The sequence below is a fragment of the Capra hircus genome, chromosome 26 (assembly GCF_001704415.2).
Source record: "Capra hircus breed San Clemente chromosome 26, ASM170441v1, whole genome shotgun sequence".
Classification (NCBI taxonomy): Eukaryota; Metazoa; Chordata; class Mammalia; order Artiodactyla; family Bovidae; genus Capra; species Capra hircus.
This window is the reverse complement of record NC_030833.1, coordinates 41,512,450-41,529,252: the sequence shown is the minus strand read 5'-3', so window position 1 is coordinate 41,529,252 and position 16,803 is coordinate 41,512,450. Positions and strand designations below refer to the sequence as shown.

The following is a 16,803-nucleotide window of genomic DNA, read 5'->3' as shown; positions in this document are numbered from 1 at the left end:
CAGGGGACTTGGCCACCTTGGCTCTGGGTCTTTTAGGACATCCTGGCCATCTGAATCTCATGGCCTCTGGGATGGCTTCTAGCACAAGACAGTTCCATATCTATTTCTATTTCTAAAGAGGAAGGGGTAAATGAAGATAGAGAACACAAGCTTTTGATACATTTTCTTTCCTTATTTGAGCATCAGGGAATTGGTGTGTTTCTATCAGAGTGGATCAAAATGCAAAATGAGTTTTCAAATGATTAAATCAGCAAAGTAACAATGACCTACATACTAAGCAGGGTTGTATATCTTTTCTCACATTGCTACAGTATTTTTCAAGCAAATGCACAATTATTAGGGAAGCACATTTTGAATGAACAGATATTAAAACTCATCAGTGGGATTCTCTGGTGGTCCAGTGGTTAAGCCTTTGCCTTCCAATGCAGGGGGTGTGGGTTCGATCCCTGATCAGGGAGCTAAGATCCCACATGCCACATGGCCAAAACATAAAGCAGAAAGAATATCATGATAAATTCAATAAAGACTTTCAAAAATGGTTCACATTAAAAAACGTTTTAAATAAAAAATAACTCGTCCGTAATGGCTTAGCGTACTTTCTCTAAGCAACACATCCCACGTTTATAAATAATTTTTTCTTCTTTGGAATATAAACACTCTTGAAACAAATATAACATTGCTTTAAAGCTTAGGATGCTTTCAGTCAGATGGCTCCAGAATTATATTAGTTAAAAACAAAACAGTTAATATATTGAATATATTTGCTACTGTATTTTAAGGGTATAACCAAAAGAAAGACAAATGTTCATCAAATATAGGCCAAAATGATGAAAGAAATCTCAATATTTTTCTTTGTATCATAAAAGAGATCACATTAATTTCCCTTTTCCTTTCTATATTTTCAAAAATAAGTGACGTTAACCACACGTAGGCATTTCAGTTTTCCATCAATTGATCACAAGTAGGAGATGTATAAGAACATTCCATAGAAAAAACCCACTCTGTAGTTACATAAACAAGTTCTGCCCATGCCTGTGCATGCCTGATAGTGGGCATGTCAGTGTGAGATTTTAAATACTACCAAGCTAAGGGGTCTTTTGTGGAACTTTTCTTAGTTTGAGAGACTGCAGTGATCTGAGAGGCTGTGATGACTTCCTTCCTTTCAAAATGACAAAATGGAACTCACCAGTTTGCTTTCTAAATTAGCAACAAGTAGCTTGTTCAGAAGGCTGGGGATCAATTTCTCTCGAGCCAGCAAGTCATGGGTTGTCACTGATGCATGTGGCTGATATGCTGAACCGCTAAGTTGGCAAATATTGAACTATTTTAAGTGCATCTATTTTCTGGTTCAGTAAAAATTTTTTGTATTAAATTCATTAAACTTGACACAGTCTAAATGCCACAGCACACACTGGAGAGGGCATAAAAGTAACAGCACTAGCCGCAGGAGATAGCACACGGTAAAGATCAATATAATTCCTCTCAGCTTCTATTTAATTTTTATCTTTCCCATTAGGGCTGGATTTCTTAAGGTTAAGAAGTACTGTGTGACTCGGAAAGTCAAGTTGAATCTGGTTATTTTCTGAAAATTTGAAGAGACATTTCTTTGTCAGTCAAGTTGCCCTCCAAACTGCGTTCTTAGAGATGATGACATACGTGACCTACAATTCAGGAGCATTTAATAACTTGGAAGAGAAACGAGAAACAAAAATTACCCTTTGTTTCCACAGTGTGGAGAAATCTTGTAGCTCAGCAATTTGCAAAAATATCAAATCAAGGATATACTTGAAGATTTATCACGATATCTTGATAAACACTATTCTTTATTTGGGACTGAAATTTTCAAAAGGACAACAAAGGTCTGTGAACATGAACTGCTACTTGGATTTGACATAATTTGGAGGGAGAGCTCTTTGCTTTTTCTTAAGCACTGCTTTGCCTCCAACAAGGAGTGGGTAAACACGGCAATTCAGAAAAGTGGAGAAAAGTATAAAGTACAAAGGATTTTTCATTCTTGTAGGAGTTGTAAGTACTGAAATTATAAAATTTATTTTATACTCCATGTGAAAAATAATAATCAGTAAAGAACAATTTTTCCAGTAATTTCTCTCAACAAAAGAGAAAACAAAATAATCAATGACAGAAAATTGTGAAAACAAAAACCCCAAAGTACATGTGAAAAATAAGAATACAAGCAGTACTAAATATGATTCTTTAAAGCTTCCAGAACACATAAGGCGGAAGTGATGCAGCCATCAAAGTTGGACTGAGTAAATCCATCCCCTCCACACACAAGAAAAGGCTGGAGATGAAGAGTCATTTGACCAAGACAGTTGGCAGCAGCATTTGTAACCTGAAAATATTAAAAAAGAAAAAAAAAAGAATTGAGATTGACATTCAGTGCTCTGTTGTGCTATCATGTCAATGCCCACCTGGGGAAGCTTCCCTACCTGAAGAAATCAAGATGTTTTATAAAGAGCAAGGAAACTAGGTTAAGACTCCTAAACTTTCCCCCTTGCCCAAGTGTTCGCAATGAATTCTTAAATGTTTACATTTTCAGTCATTTGATAAGATAATCAGAAGTGTATTGAACTTCAAACTTAATTGGTCACGATCTGCTAAATCAGTTGGAAGTACAGTGAAGTTTTTCATTAGGGGGAAATGAAATTCATGAAATCATTCACCAAGTATTGAGAACCTGCTGTATGCCAGACAAGGTGAACACAAAAGAGATTTAAAGGGTCATGTCTTTAAGGAGTTTCCAGTTCAGCACAACTGCTGGCAGGTAAGGACTAAGACAGGGAGAAGGGCAAGGTGCTATAAAAACGCATGGGAGGAGGCCAGCATACTGGACAGAGAAAGTTTCAAAAGGGTGTGACTGGTCATTTCACTTGAGTTCTAATGGAAACATCAAAATTTTCCAGGGAAGGAAGCAGGTATAAGGCTTTCCAAAGGGAAGGAGTAAGATGTATAAATGTCCACAGCCAATGTGTGTGTGTGTGTGCGCGCGCGTGTGCGTGTGTGTGTGTGCATGTGTGCGTCTGTGTGCATGTGTGCGTGCATGTATGTGTGTACGTGTGTGTTGGGGGAGGAGATTGACTAGAAGAAGGAACATAACTGAGAGGTGAGATAAGAGGAATACCTTGTTTCAAACAAAGTCTACTTGGGCTTCTCAGTGGTAAAGAATCTACCTGTAACACAGGAGACCCAGGTTCAACCTTTGGGTCAGGAAAACCCCCTCGAGAAGGAAACAGCAGCCCACTCCAGTGTTTTTTCTTGGGGAATCCCAAGGACAGAGTAACCTGGTGGGCTATAGTCCTTGGGGGTCACAAAAAATCTAGTCCATGGGGCTGCCAAGACGAGGACACGATTTAGCAACTAAACAGCAGCAACAAAGAACGGAGCACTGTTTATGCGCCGAAACGAGAATCAGCTGAGGTCTAGGACTGATTTCGTAGAGCCAAGTTTATAACATTTGAAATGACGAAAAAGGCATAGGATTATTGGAAAAATTATTCTCTAAATTAGAATGTATGTTGCTAACAAACATTCACAGTGAGGGGAATGAGTGGGCGATTAATGTATTTATCTTGGATACTGGTGGTTTGGCTACTGAACACCAAAAACTCCCTAAAAAGCCAAATTACTCAAAGCTATTATAAAGACAGTCTCACTTGGGACCACTTTCCTGCACAACTTCAGGGGGTGCATTTCACATAAACTACAACATGGCAGTTCTGGTCTCTCTCATACAGTGTTTTCATGAAGAGAAGCAGAATAAGACCCATGAGAATTTACTTGTTTAAAAATCACACCAAAAAATCAAGCAATATGATAAATGCTATTTGGATTATGGAGCCAATTTTGCTTCTTGATAGGTTGAGTTAGCATAATGCTCTTATAGTTTTTAAAACCATAAAAACTTTACATAGATATTTTTATTTATATGCCATATTTTGTCTTTAAAAGGAGGTGGTACAATTATTTCCTTCTTGAATCACTAAAGATATGGACCTTTAAAGACCAGTATCACTCAGATACAAATGTAAAATGACCTAAGTATCATCTCACTTTTCTTGATCTCACTTGATAGCAATATCATCTATCACAGACATAGCAGATAATCTTTTAAAAATTAAGTCACAGTTTTAATTTATTATATTAAATTATAGTTTCTCTCATGCCCTCCCAGGTTTTATTAAGTATAATTGGCAAATAAAAATTACATATACATTTAAGATGTACAAGTTGAGGTTATGACATGTATACATTGCAAAATAATCACAATAATCAAGCTAATTAATAAGATCTGTACTCTTAGCGAATTTCAAGTATACAATAGAGTATCAAAATTGTAGCCCACTCCAGTATTCTTGCCTGAAGAATTCCATGGGCAGAGGAGTCTAACAGGCTACAGTCCATGGGTCACAAAAGAGTCAGACACGACTGAGCGACTAGACAACAAATCATTAACGACAGTCACGCAGCTGCATTGTAGATCCCTAGAACTGACCCATCACATATAACTGAAACTGTACCCTTCAACCAACATCTCCTTATTTCCCCCTCCCACCAGCCTCTGGCAATCACCATTCTACTCTCTGCTTCTATGCATTTGATTATTTTAGATTCCACACGTGAGATCATGCATTATTTGTCCTCCATAGCCGATAATCTTGAAATGGGCATAAAAGGTCTTTGAGTGGCTAAAATAGATAGGACATAGTGAGGACACTGAAGCACAGACTTGGGTGTTCCATCAGAGCTTTTAATATCCTGCTTTAGATGGAATTTTAGCAACTTGGATGATTTGATTTGTCAGTGAATCATGAAGGGAGGAAGAAAGCTGCTGGGTCCTATACATACTATTGATTTTAGAATGTGACAATACACAGTCTGAAAACAAGGGATGCTATAGAAACACTAAAAAACCAGACAGGGCTGGGGAAAAGCCTGGCAGTCTATGGTCACTTAGTGCAGGGCAAATACCTCTCTGGCTCTTAATAGTTCCTGAGGGTGCCAGCTATTAGTTTTCCGGCAATGATCACTGCTACTGATGAAGGCCCCAATATTTAGGGACCAATTCTAACAGGCATAAAGTATTAATTGTTGCCATTTTTTGGATGCTCTCTGCATACCAAATGCCTTACACACACACACATCCTACTTAATTCACATACCAACCTATGAGGTAGTTACTACTATTCTCATTTTATAGCTGAGACAGCTAAGACTCAGAGAGAGACTATTTCCTGCCCAAGAACAGAAAGCTTGGAGGTGAAGAAGCATTCAAACAGAGCAGAATTTCCCCTCCGCCCCACCCTAGAAACATTCCCATAAAGATTTAAGTAAAAAAAAATGCGTGATCATCATGTGGAAAATTCACATAAATGGGATAATTCATTCACATATATATTAATACATAAACAGGTGTCTATGTATAATTTATATGCACACACACACACACACACATATATATAATTCTCCATTCTTAGTAAAGTTTCCATACATTCCAGCCGGCATCCTGGTATAGATAAACTATGGTACTATTAAACATTACACAAGTGTTAAGCAGGAGGTAGCTTAAGGGAAAAAGCTCTGCCCAGGAGAGAGTGGGCAATTTATTGGTGCTGTGTAATTTCATTTGATGAGTGGTGAGTGCCAGATGCCAGATCACATGGCTGGAAAACTAGGCCACTGATTAGCCAGTCTGCAGTCGGGATGAAATCAATCTTGCTGCATTTAGGTGGATTCGCCCATTTTGCAATTACCCAGTGAGGAAAATATGAAAACACGAAGGGTGTGCTTGCAAGCTCCTTCACCCAAGTGAAGCAGAGAGCCCTGCAGAGGAGGAACACGTAACAGTCAAAGCCACAATCTCTCACAGTAATGCAGTCTTTGGCTACGTTTCCAGCCACAGTGAGGAACCACAGCTCAATGACTATGTTTAAGAGAGATGTCAGGGCTGAAACAATCCCTTGGGAATCCAGGATGCTTGGGCTCACATGTGTGCCGGGATGGGGTGGGGGGTCACAAAGAACTCACACTGCAGAAGCTGGTGCTCTGGGGTCACTAATGAAAGGTTTCTTTACAATTAGACGATGACTGGACTGGACATATGAATTTGAAGCAGAAAAAGCAGTTTTACATCCAAGTGATTTAAACCCATATGTGTTTTGTGACTCCTCTCTACCTGCTGAATAGAATGCAAACTTCTCAGCCCCCATCCCCCATGAAAGGCCCTCCATAACCTAATCTTCCCTCCATCCAAGCCTCCCCTCTTGCTGCTTCTCTCTTTTGCCTCGCATCCCATCTATATTCAAACTAAGGTTCTTCAAGCACATCCTTCTTTGTTGTGCTTCTGTGACTTTGAACAAGTCATTCTGCTTGGTGCTGTTGCATTGTTCTCTTTCTTTTCTGCCACCAAATTGCTCATCCTTCAAGAACTAGCACAAATGTCACCTGCTTAGAGGTCTTCTTGCTCTGCCAAGCATGGTAAGTGCCTTTTCAGCATGTCATTTGTATCTATTATGTTACTTCCTGTTTTGCACTATAATTATGTCCATGCCTGTCTCCCTTCTTAGACTGCATGCTCTGCAAAGTGGGGACTGTGATGCACTCATCTTTGTATCCAAGGCTGAAAGTGGTGCCTACCCCATAATAAGTGTGCAATAAATGTTCATTGAGTTGTTAAAAAAAGATAGAATATTGTACACGTAGTTGATCAAATGAAGGTCTTCATATGGAACCGGCTACATAAAACCCCACAGAGCTGGCAGAAGCTCAAATGGAAGAGCTATTGTATTTAGAAGGCTCTCAGTAATGATAAATATTTCTGTCAACCGCTGTCCGTGAATGTCTCCTATGTCATATGTTAAACTACACAAACTTGCTGATTCTGTAGGTCAGAAATGGTAAAAGACTGTCAATTTTTATATGATTTAACATAATAGTTTATTTTTATATTGATTGTTAATTGTGAACAGTCACACAAAAAAAGTCCCTTGGGTATGAGAATGAAATTAAAGATGAAAAGAAACAGGGAGGCAGACAATAGGCTAATGATTATTTCCACAAAATTATAGACAAATAGCAAAAAAATTCAGTGACTCATGTGATAACGTACCTTCTCTCTTCCAAACTATGCCGACAGCTAAAGCTTGTCCTTGGACTGTCAGACATCTACCAATAAAATGATCTCACTGGTTTGGCCTACAGAGAGGCTATATTTTAGGGCGACCTGTTTCAGTTGGCAGTTCAGCCCATTTGGTAACTTAAAACCAACCATATGAGATACTATAATAGGTGATGTTCAAGTGAACAAGAAAATAACTAAGATCTCAGAAACTCTAATCCTAGAGGTGCAACCAACTTGAGAGAACTTAGACAACCTATGAAAAATCAGATTCTCTGCTGGGGCTTATTATGGATGTAAATATACTGCTTTTCACTGATTCTCAGTTCAGTTTAGTTGTTCAGTCGTGTCCGACTCTTTGCAACCCCATGAATCGCAGCACGTCAGGACTCCCTGTCCACCACCAACTCCTGGAGTTTACCCAAACTCATGTCTATCTAGTTGGTGATGCCATCCAGCCATCTCATCGTCTGTTGTCCCCATCTCCCCCTTCCCCCAATCCCTCCCAGCATTAGGGTCTTTTCCAATGAGTCAACTCCAATACTCCAAAGTATTGGAGTTTCAGCTTCAGCATCAGTCCTTCCAACGAACATCCAGGACTGATCTCCTTTAGGATTGACTGGTTGGATCTCCTTACAGTCCAAGGGTCTCTCAAGAGTCTTCTCCAACACCACAGTTCAAAAGCATCAATTCTTCGGTGCTCAGCTTTCTTAACAGTCCAACTCTCACATCCATACATGACCACTGGGAAAATCATAGCTTTGACTAGACGGACCTTTGTTGGCAAAGTAATGTCTCTGCTTTTCAATATGCTATCTAGGTTGGTCATAATTTCCTTCCAAAGAGTCTTTTCATTTTATGGCTGCAATCACCATCTGCAATGATTTTGGAGCCCCCAAAAATGAAGTCTGACACTGTTTCCACTGTTTTCCCATCTATTTCCCATGAAGTGATGGGACCAGATGCCATGATCTTCATTTTCTGAATGTTGAGCTCTAAGCCAACTTTTTCACTCTCCTCAAGAGGCTTTTTCACTTTCTGCCATAAGGGTGGTGTCATCTGCGTATCCGAGGTTATTGATATTTCTCCCCGCAATCTTGATTCCAGCTTGTGCTTCTTCCAGCCCAGCGTTTCTCATGATGTACTCTGCATAGAAGTTAAATAAGCAGGGTGACAATATACAGCCTTGATGTACTCCTTTTCCTATTTGGAACCACTCTGTTGTTCCACATCCAATTAAAACTGTGGCTTCCTGGTCTGCAAATAGGTTTCTCAAGAGGCAGGTCAGGCGGTCTGGTATTCCCATCTCTTTCAGAATTTTCCACAGTTGATTGTGATCCACACAGTCAAAGGCTTTGGCATAATCAATAAAGCAGAAATAGATGTTTCTGAAACTCTCTTGCTTTTTCAATGATCCAGAGGATGTTGGCAATTTGATCTCTGGTTCCTCTGCCTTCTCTAAAACCAGCTTGAACATCTGGAAGTTCATGGTTCACATATTGTTGAAGCCTGGCTTGGAGAATTTTGAGCATTACTTTACTAGCATGCGAGATGAATGCAACTGTGAGGTAGTTTGAGCATTCTTTGGCATTGCCTTTCTCTGGTATTGGAATGAAAACTGACCTTTTCCAGTCCTGTGGCCACTGCTGAGTTTTCCAAATTTGCTGGCATATTGAGTGCAGCACTTTCACAGCATCATCTTTCAAGATTTGAAATAGCTCAACTGGAATTCCATCACCTCCACTAGCTTTGTTCATAGTGATGCTTTCTAAGGCCCACTTGACTTCACATTCCAGATTGTCCTGCTCTAGGTGAGTGATCACACCATCGTGATGATCTGGGTTGTGAAGATCTTTTTTATATAGTTCTTCAGTGTATTCTTGCCACCTTTTCTTAAAATCTTCTGTTTCTGTTAGGTCTATACCATTTCTGTCCCTTATAGAGCCCATCTATGCATGAAATGTTCCCTTGGTATCTCTAATTTTCTTGAAGAGATCTCTAGTCTTTCCCATTCTGTTGTTTTCCTCCATTTCTTTGCACTGATCGCTGAGGAAGGCTTTCTTATTTCTCCCTGCTATTCTTCAGAACTCTGCATTCAAATGGGAATATCTTTCCTTTTCTCCTTTGCTTTTCACTTCTCTTCTTTTCACAGCTATTGGTAAGGCCTCCTCAGACAGCCATTTTGCTTTTTTGCATTTCTTTTCCATGGGGATGGTCTTGATCCCTGTCTCCTGTACCATGTCACGAACCTCCGTCCATCAGGCACTCTGTCTATCAGATCTAGTCCCTTAAATCTATTTGTCACTTCCACTGTATCATTATAAGGGATTTGATTTAGGTCATACCTTAGTGGTCTAGTGGTTTTCTCTTCTTTCTTCAATTTAAGTCTGAATTTGGCAATAAGGAGTTCATGGTCTGAGCCACAGTTAGCTCCCAGTTTTGTTTTTGCTGACTGTATAGAGCTTCTCCATTTTTGGCTGCAAAGAATATAATCAATCTGATTTCAGCATTGACCATCTGGTGATGTCAGGTGTAGAATCTTCTCTTGTGTTGTTGGAAGAGGGTGTTTGCTCTGACCAGTGCGTTCTCTTGGCAAAACTCTATTAGTCTTTGCCCTGCTTCCTTCCGTACACCAAGGCCAAATTTGCCTGTTACTCCAGGTGTTTCTTGGAGAGGGCAATGGCACCCCACTCCAGTGTTCTTGCCTGGAGAATCCCAGGGACGGGAAAGCCTGGTGGGCTGCCGTCTTATGGGGTCGCACAGAGTCAGACATGACTGAAGTGACTTAGCAGCAGCAGTAGCAGCAGCAGCCAGGTGTTTCTTGACTTCCTACTTTTGCATTCCAGTCCCTTATAATGAAAAGGACATCTTTTGTGGGTGTTAGTTCTATAAGGTCTTGTAGGTCTTCATAGAGCCGTTCAACTTCAGCTTCTTCAGCATTACTGGTTGGGGCATAGGCTTGGATTACTGTGATATTGAATGGTTTGCCTTGGAAATGAACAGAGCATTCTGTCGTTTTTGAGATCGCATCCAACTACTGCATTTTGGACTCTTGTTGACCATGATGCCTACTTCATTTCTTCTAAGGGATTCCTGCCCACAGTATCTCAGGTACCATCAGTTGGAATAGGCACCGATATTTTAGATATATGAATAATTAAAAAATGATGTTAGCATAAAATAAAATTTTATTTTATACTTACTAGAGAAGTTCTTTTAGAATTATCTACATGTAGATCTTTTGCAAACATAAAAAGGGAATAAGAGAGGAATAGATTGGTTGGCTTTTCCAAAAACTTCTTCATAATCAGAGTTGACTTCTGCGAAAAAATTCTTTCACTCAGGGTGTAAATGTCCATGCTCTTCCCCCAACAATCGGTCCTCTGTGCTGCCTCGAGTGCTGGTCATCCAGCATTTCTCACAAGAGTAAACAGTCCACTAAATTGTCCTTGCTGGGGTTTTCCTCCAAGATGTTGACATCTGTTCTTCAAGTTCTGACTGTGTATTTTCTCAGTGGGAAAGAAATGTTTTTAAGTAATCAGCAAGACTCATTCTTTTCCCAAATGGTCCTTCTCTAGTGGTTCAGATGGTGAAGAATTCACCTGCAATGTGGGTAGACCAGGGTTCAATCCCTGGGTCTGGAAGATCCCCTCGAGGAGGAAATGGCAACACACTCCAGTATCCTTAGCTGAAGAATCCCCATGGAGAGTGGAGCCTGGCGGGTCACAGTCCATGGGGTCACAAAGAATTGGGTAAGACTGAGCAACTAACACATTTTATGCTGATGTCAATGGAAATGTTTGTTTACATGTTTATAGTGGTGGTCCCCCCCCCCCGTTGGACCACTAAAAATAACCAAGTTCACATGTGTGAAAACTTCATCCTACCTGGCCCCTTGATGGCATCTTACAACTGAGGAAATACAGCAAATAGTGAGTAGGGTAAGGGGAGCAGTATGGTGAAGACCCACGAGTTAGTAAAAGCATAACAAGTACAAAGATACTGAGTGGCAGGATCCTTTAAGCAGAGCCTTTTCAGGAAAGCAGCAGCATCTCAGTGGCGGAGCATCCAAGGCCTTCGGCATTGGTAGTTTAAACTCTCCAATTTCCCAATTCACCCAAATGAGCCGCCTCAGGTGAAACTGACAGAGACAGACTGGTTACCACAGAATCGATTTGTTCACTTACAAAGGTAAATGTACCGATTCTAAAGCTGAATCTGGTTGTCTTCCCAGACCATTCATCTTAGCAGGCAAATCTCCTCAACTGTGTCACAGGTTACGGGGGTGACGCAAGTGCGGCGCCGCCTGACAGACATCACTAATCGACTGCGGCATTTCTTCCCCACTGAGCCCAGAGGTGGCTTCAGCATCCTTGTCACTTCACTGCTTCAGGCAGCCACTACCAGTCAATTGAAGCTGGCACTCGAGAGGGATCCTATATACCAATCCTGGATTACAAGATTACAGAGCAAACATGTAATTACAAATAAGAGAATTAAATATTCTTTACTGTTTTTTTTCCCTCTTTCCCCATTAAGCCAGGAGAGTCTGATGCACTGTCTTTGTCCAAAGCAGAGGTACTTGAATGCCAAGAATGAGAGTCACATCAGGAGCCATTGATGTGGATCACATCAGGATCCAACCAATGATGCTGGAAGTTCAATTCCAATTCCTTCTAATAACCTTCCAGTAGCCTCCTAGACCACTGCCCTTTCGTGGGTCACATCAGGGCTTTGACTGACATGTGAAAATAAAATACAGATATTTTGACTACAAGATAGTTGTAGAAAACTAAACAACCATACTTCTATATAACTGTGCATTACCAGTATCAGGGCTTGTAGGAAAATAGGTTGGCATAGCCAGCTCAGAACCTAACTACTGACACCAACAAAAACAATAACGTGAAGTGGCTAGCAATATTAACATTCTCCCAGACTCTGAATCTTGGAACATTTATGCATCCTAAACTCTGGGGCTTATGTTTTCTCCTTTGAGATGTAGGTCCTGAAGGGAAGTTGCTTCTAAAAGAGACCAGTTTGACCAAAATTAAAAATCTCCAGGATATAGCCTTCTTCATTAGTCCATCATTTTAGCAAAGGGGAAATGTCTTTGTGATTTTTCCATCAGTACTCCCACTTTTGCTGAAAAGTATAACATAGTGCAAAATCCAGTGGTTCTTAAGGTCACTGTAGCTGCCACTATGGAACTAAAGGAAGATACTTCTGGAGATTTTCAGTTTTTTTCTTAAGGTTTTCCATATTTTCTGAGACCTTCTGTTTGCTTGTGAGAAAACGTACCCCAATCACTTGAAAACATCAACATGTGTGAAACCAATATGATTTCCCTGTGATGCTACTGATCTCCTATTTCTCAATTGCATTTGAAAGAATTTACATTAAGAAACCCTCTGGAGCTATAAAGGACTGTAGGTAATTTTATTGCTTTCTTATGTTACTCTACATTCCTAAGGGTCACTTTATTTAACCTTGATAAGCCTGAATTTTGACAGCAGATGGAGAATAAACCATCATCTGTGTTTTTGATACGCACACTGTTTCTTTTATTTGATTTTTAATCAATTTCTATGTGTGAGGGTGACTCCTTAAACTGTCCTTGGATTTCAAGAAAAATCTTACTGTGTTCTAGTTGTATGCTAACTTGATTGGGGCAGACTTCGAGTAATGATATCCTTGTGTTGGCATTTCCCCTGCCCATTGTGTGTGTGAGGTACTGACCACACTGGTAACAGGAATAGCTAGGAGGCCTAAGATGGTATGGAGTTGATTCATACATTTCCTCATTTCCTCTACTCTGTTGCCAGTGTCAACCTGAACCCCTGCCATGGTACATAAACAGCAGAAATTGAATATTTGGTTAACTTATTCTTTTATAGTCCCTATGCAATGCTCAAAGGTAGTGGTTCTCAAAAGTCGATCTATGGCAATAAGAGAAAAATAAGAAGAATTATGAACTTTTTCATAGAGCAAAATGTATTCTACTTATAAACTATTATCAGGTTCTATTGTTACTACATATTTTGGGGGGAGGGTTATTATTTTCATTAAATTCTTATAGCTATGTTTTGCTTTTTAAATTCTTAACTGCAGAATAAAAAGATAGCAATATTATACTGGTTCCCAAAATATTCAGAAGAATTGTACTGGTCCATGAAATAAACACACTTGGAGCCAGTGCTCTGGGGCGAGGTGCTTGATGTGGCTCGGAGCAGAGTCTCTGTCAGCCTGAGGAATGTTTCCCATAAAAGGGGTGTTGGGGGGCAGCAAAGGTCAGTTTCAAAAAAACATCAATAATCTCAAGTAACACTGGACAACCTTAGTTTGGACTTGGTGAGTGGATGAGTAATTTTAACAGATGGAATAAAACCTTGTGTAAAACTTACTTCCCAGAAACTTGCACAACCTCCCTATGATACAAATATTAATCAGGACAGACCTAGAATCTGGGTAAAACATTGTTTGTTTGTTTATCTGAAGTGAAATATTCAGGGAGTAACCATAAAAGGTGGAGCAAAGGAGGAACTGGGGGAGGAAGATTTAAACAAATGTGGGATAAATACCTACTTTCAAATTGCAAGCACCTAGAAGGTAAATGTGGTTTGTATTGATTCTCTGTTTATATCTCTCCATTCTTACCATATTCCCAAGGCATTGATTATAAGCATTTACCATATGCCTGTTTACAAAAAGACAGAGAAATATAAATAAATGAAGGCGAGACCATAACTTACACTGATGTCAATGGAAATGCTTGTTTACATATTTATAGATGGGAAGCTAGTCCAGGCACTCTGAAAATGATGAGACTTTAGTGTTATGTCAATAGTGAAAAATACTATTGACCCCCTAAGTAAGTTTCTGTGATACAGGAAAGGGACACCTGAGAAATGAAAATCGAAATACAGACTTCATTTTAACAGTACAGAATGTTTTCTATTGGCCAAATTAAAAATGTACTACGTTTATCCTTTTCTCTCTCCCTTTTTTAAAGTTCCTCTGGGGTTTGATAGAAAGGCAGTAAAATGTTGATTCCTCTTGATTCCTCTACACTTAACTCACCAAATTACAATTTGGTAAGAGATATCTGATGTTTAAAAAGTCTTCTGAGTCCTCAGAAGTAGAGAGCTATGGGGACTGTGTTTTAGTCATTTCTGTATTTCCAGCATCTCTATTTACATCTTCTTTGTACATGGTTGGTGTTGCTCAAAGGCTCTATGCACATGGGCCAACAAAAAACTGACTCAAATTTTGAAAGATTTAAATTCTCAGGGTTCAGGTGGTCTTTTACATATGGCGGAGATTTTTCCTTTATGAAAATAATTTCCCTTGGTTTCTCAGTCTCTGAGTTTTTCTTTTACGTTCTGTGTCATCGCACCTCCCCATTCTAACTCTGTCCTTGAGCAACTTCATTGTCCAGGAAACAAGTATTCTGATGTCTGTAATCCTTGTGCTAACACTTATGTCGAAACTCCTACCGCTCTCTACCGCTAGCTCACTTTTTGCAGAGTCCAGGCAAAGGCACTAGGAACACATGAATCAGTCTGAATTTCAGATAGGTAGCAAAGGTGGTTTCTTTCCCAGATGATTCACCCTCATCTCATAAAATGCCATTGCATAGAAAATACTTTGAAAGTATGTAAAATGGAACTAGCTGAGTGTATATGTGTGAATGTCTATATGTGTGTATAATGGGATATATAGATGTTTGCCTTTATTTAAAAAGATGGAGACCACAGTGACCAATCCACGCTATTATCATAGTTTATAGCTAAACTGCAGTGAGCCTGCACAGACATAAAGTCTAAATAACCCTTTAAATAATTTTTTCCCTCATGAGATGGTAAATACATTCTTAAAAGCTATAGATGTCACAGAGGGAAAAAAAAAGCTACATTTTTTTCTGGATGACCTAGCCAATTTACATCTAATTTTTTAAAAAAATCTTTTAAAAATTCTTACTTAGGAGAATCAGCTCTCCATGCGCAGATTTTTTGTGGCGCAGCCAGATATTGCAGACATATGGGCTATATCTGTTATATTCTTAAGAAAAGTGTTGATAAGAATTATTTCTAACCATATACTGCATAGTACGGAAGATAAGTGATACTCAGAACTGGGAAAATGATGATAAATTCAGGGTGCTGATATACCATTTAATCTATTTTTATATGCATCTCCTTAAAAAATATTGTACCTCTTTTGGCCACTGGTGTTTCAGGCTCTCAGATTTATCTTATACTATGCTATAGTACTTAATATTCATAAAGAGCTTTATCAACACGGTGATTTCCTGCAGAGACGGTACATTTTTAATTGGTTCTTATGTGTTATGTGCATCATCTCATCTTGCCTCTGTTCTACTCATCTCTCCAATGTTCTATTATATTTAATGGTGATTTCATAAACCCGTTTCTTTGTTGTGCTTTAGGGAAAGTCTTGCTTGTATTTTGGGATTCTGGCTACAGAGCACTGTATCTGGTACACAGAGAGCTGCTGTAAAATTACTATTGGTTGGAATACTCTAGGTGTGAAGAAAGTGATGTGGTTTGGTCAATTCTCAGTGGAGCTTTTCTCTTTATTGGTATTTGTCTATTCTATTTTAATAAACCACTGGGTAGATGCAGGCAGAATGTGCCACAAATCAATTATATGGTCCATGCAGCAGCTTTAGTGCGCTCAAACTGCAAAGAACATACTTTGCTGAAATTGTATATTCAATTGCTGAAGTCTACATTGAATCCTTTCAGATCTATTCTGACTTTTAAAGTCCTGAAAACACTGGAGCAGTCTATTTTGACGAGGACTTGTTCAGAACAAGCACACAATAAAGAATGAGATACTGTTTTCTCTAGTACTGTGGCAGTAATAACAGACAAAACAACAGTCGTGGGACATTTCCCTTTAGAGTTTTTAATTGAATAGAAAATTATTCTGTCCTTCAGCAAGTTTTAGTACATTCATTTATTAGCTCTTCAAATATCTGCTGTGTTCATAGTAGTTGCTGAGCACTGTGTAAGGTGTGAGGATAGACAAACCAGTTCCTAAGTTACAAGGTGATTTAATGGACCTGCATTCTTTGGTTTCATTTAAATATAATGCTGCATCACTCTCTCAAATGATACCATTGTTTAGGTTCCTAGGATGCACAGGGCCCAGAATGCTTTCGATTTTGAATTAAGAAACTTAAAATCATCTTTCCTACTCAACTGAACTTAATCACCACTTCTCCTCGCTCAGCCGCGTCCGACTCTTTGCAACCCCATGGACTGCAGTCTACCAGGCTCCTCTGTCCATGGGATTTTCCAGGCAAGAATACTGGAGTGGGTCGCCATTTCCTTCTCCAGAGGATCTTCCTGACCCAGGGATCGAACCCAGGTCTCCCATGTTTTAGGCAGACGCTTTACCGTCTGAGCCACCAGGGAAGTCTCCATTTAAATTAATAACTGCTTAATTTCCAACTAATTCAATCCTCCATCCCTTCTCCCATCCTCTTCTCCTTCTTCTTTTTCTTGACAATCCAGAAGTATGACCATTATTTCTCTCTGGTTCTCATTCATGCTGAATAAATCCAACAGCCTTTTGTTTGGGTTGAGCAATTATGGGGAAAATATTGCAGCCATTTTGACTTTTGCATCTAGAAAACAACC

The 16,803-nt window shown here is 39.4% G+C and overlaps 1 protein-coding gene across 3 annotated transcripts in view; it reads right to left on the bottom strand.

The window, feature by feature from the left end:
• RNLS (renalase, FAD dependent amine oxidase) overlaps window positions 887-16,803 on the bottom strand; it is a 280,639-nt gene continuing 264,722 nt past the window's right edge. For all 3 annotated transcript variants that reach the window (XM_018041533.1, XM_018041534.1, XM_018041536.1), the window contains one exon: window positions 887-2,353. In XM_018041533.1, coding sequence (XP_017897022.1) covers window positions 2,201-2,353 — 153 coding nt within the window. In that variant the 3' untranslated portion in view covers window positions 887-2,200. The remainder of the gene's footprint in view (window positions 2,354-16,803) is intronic.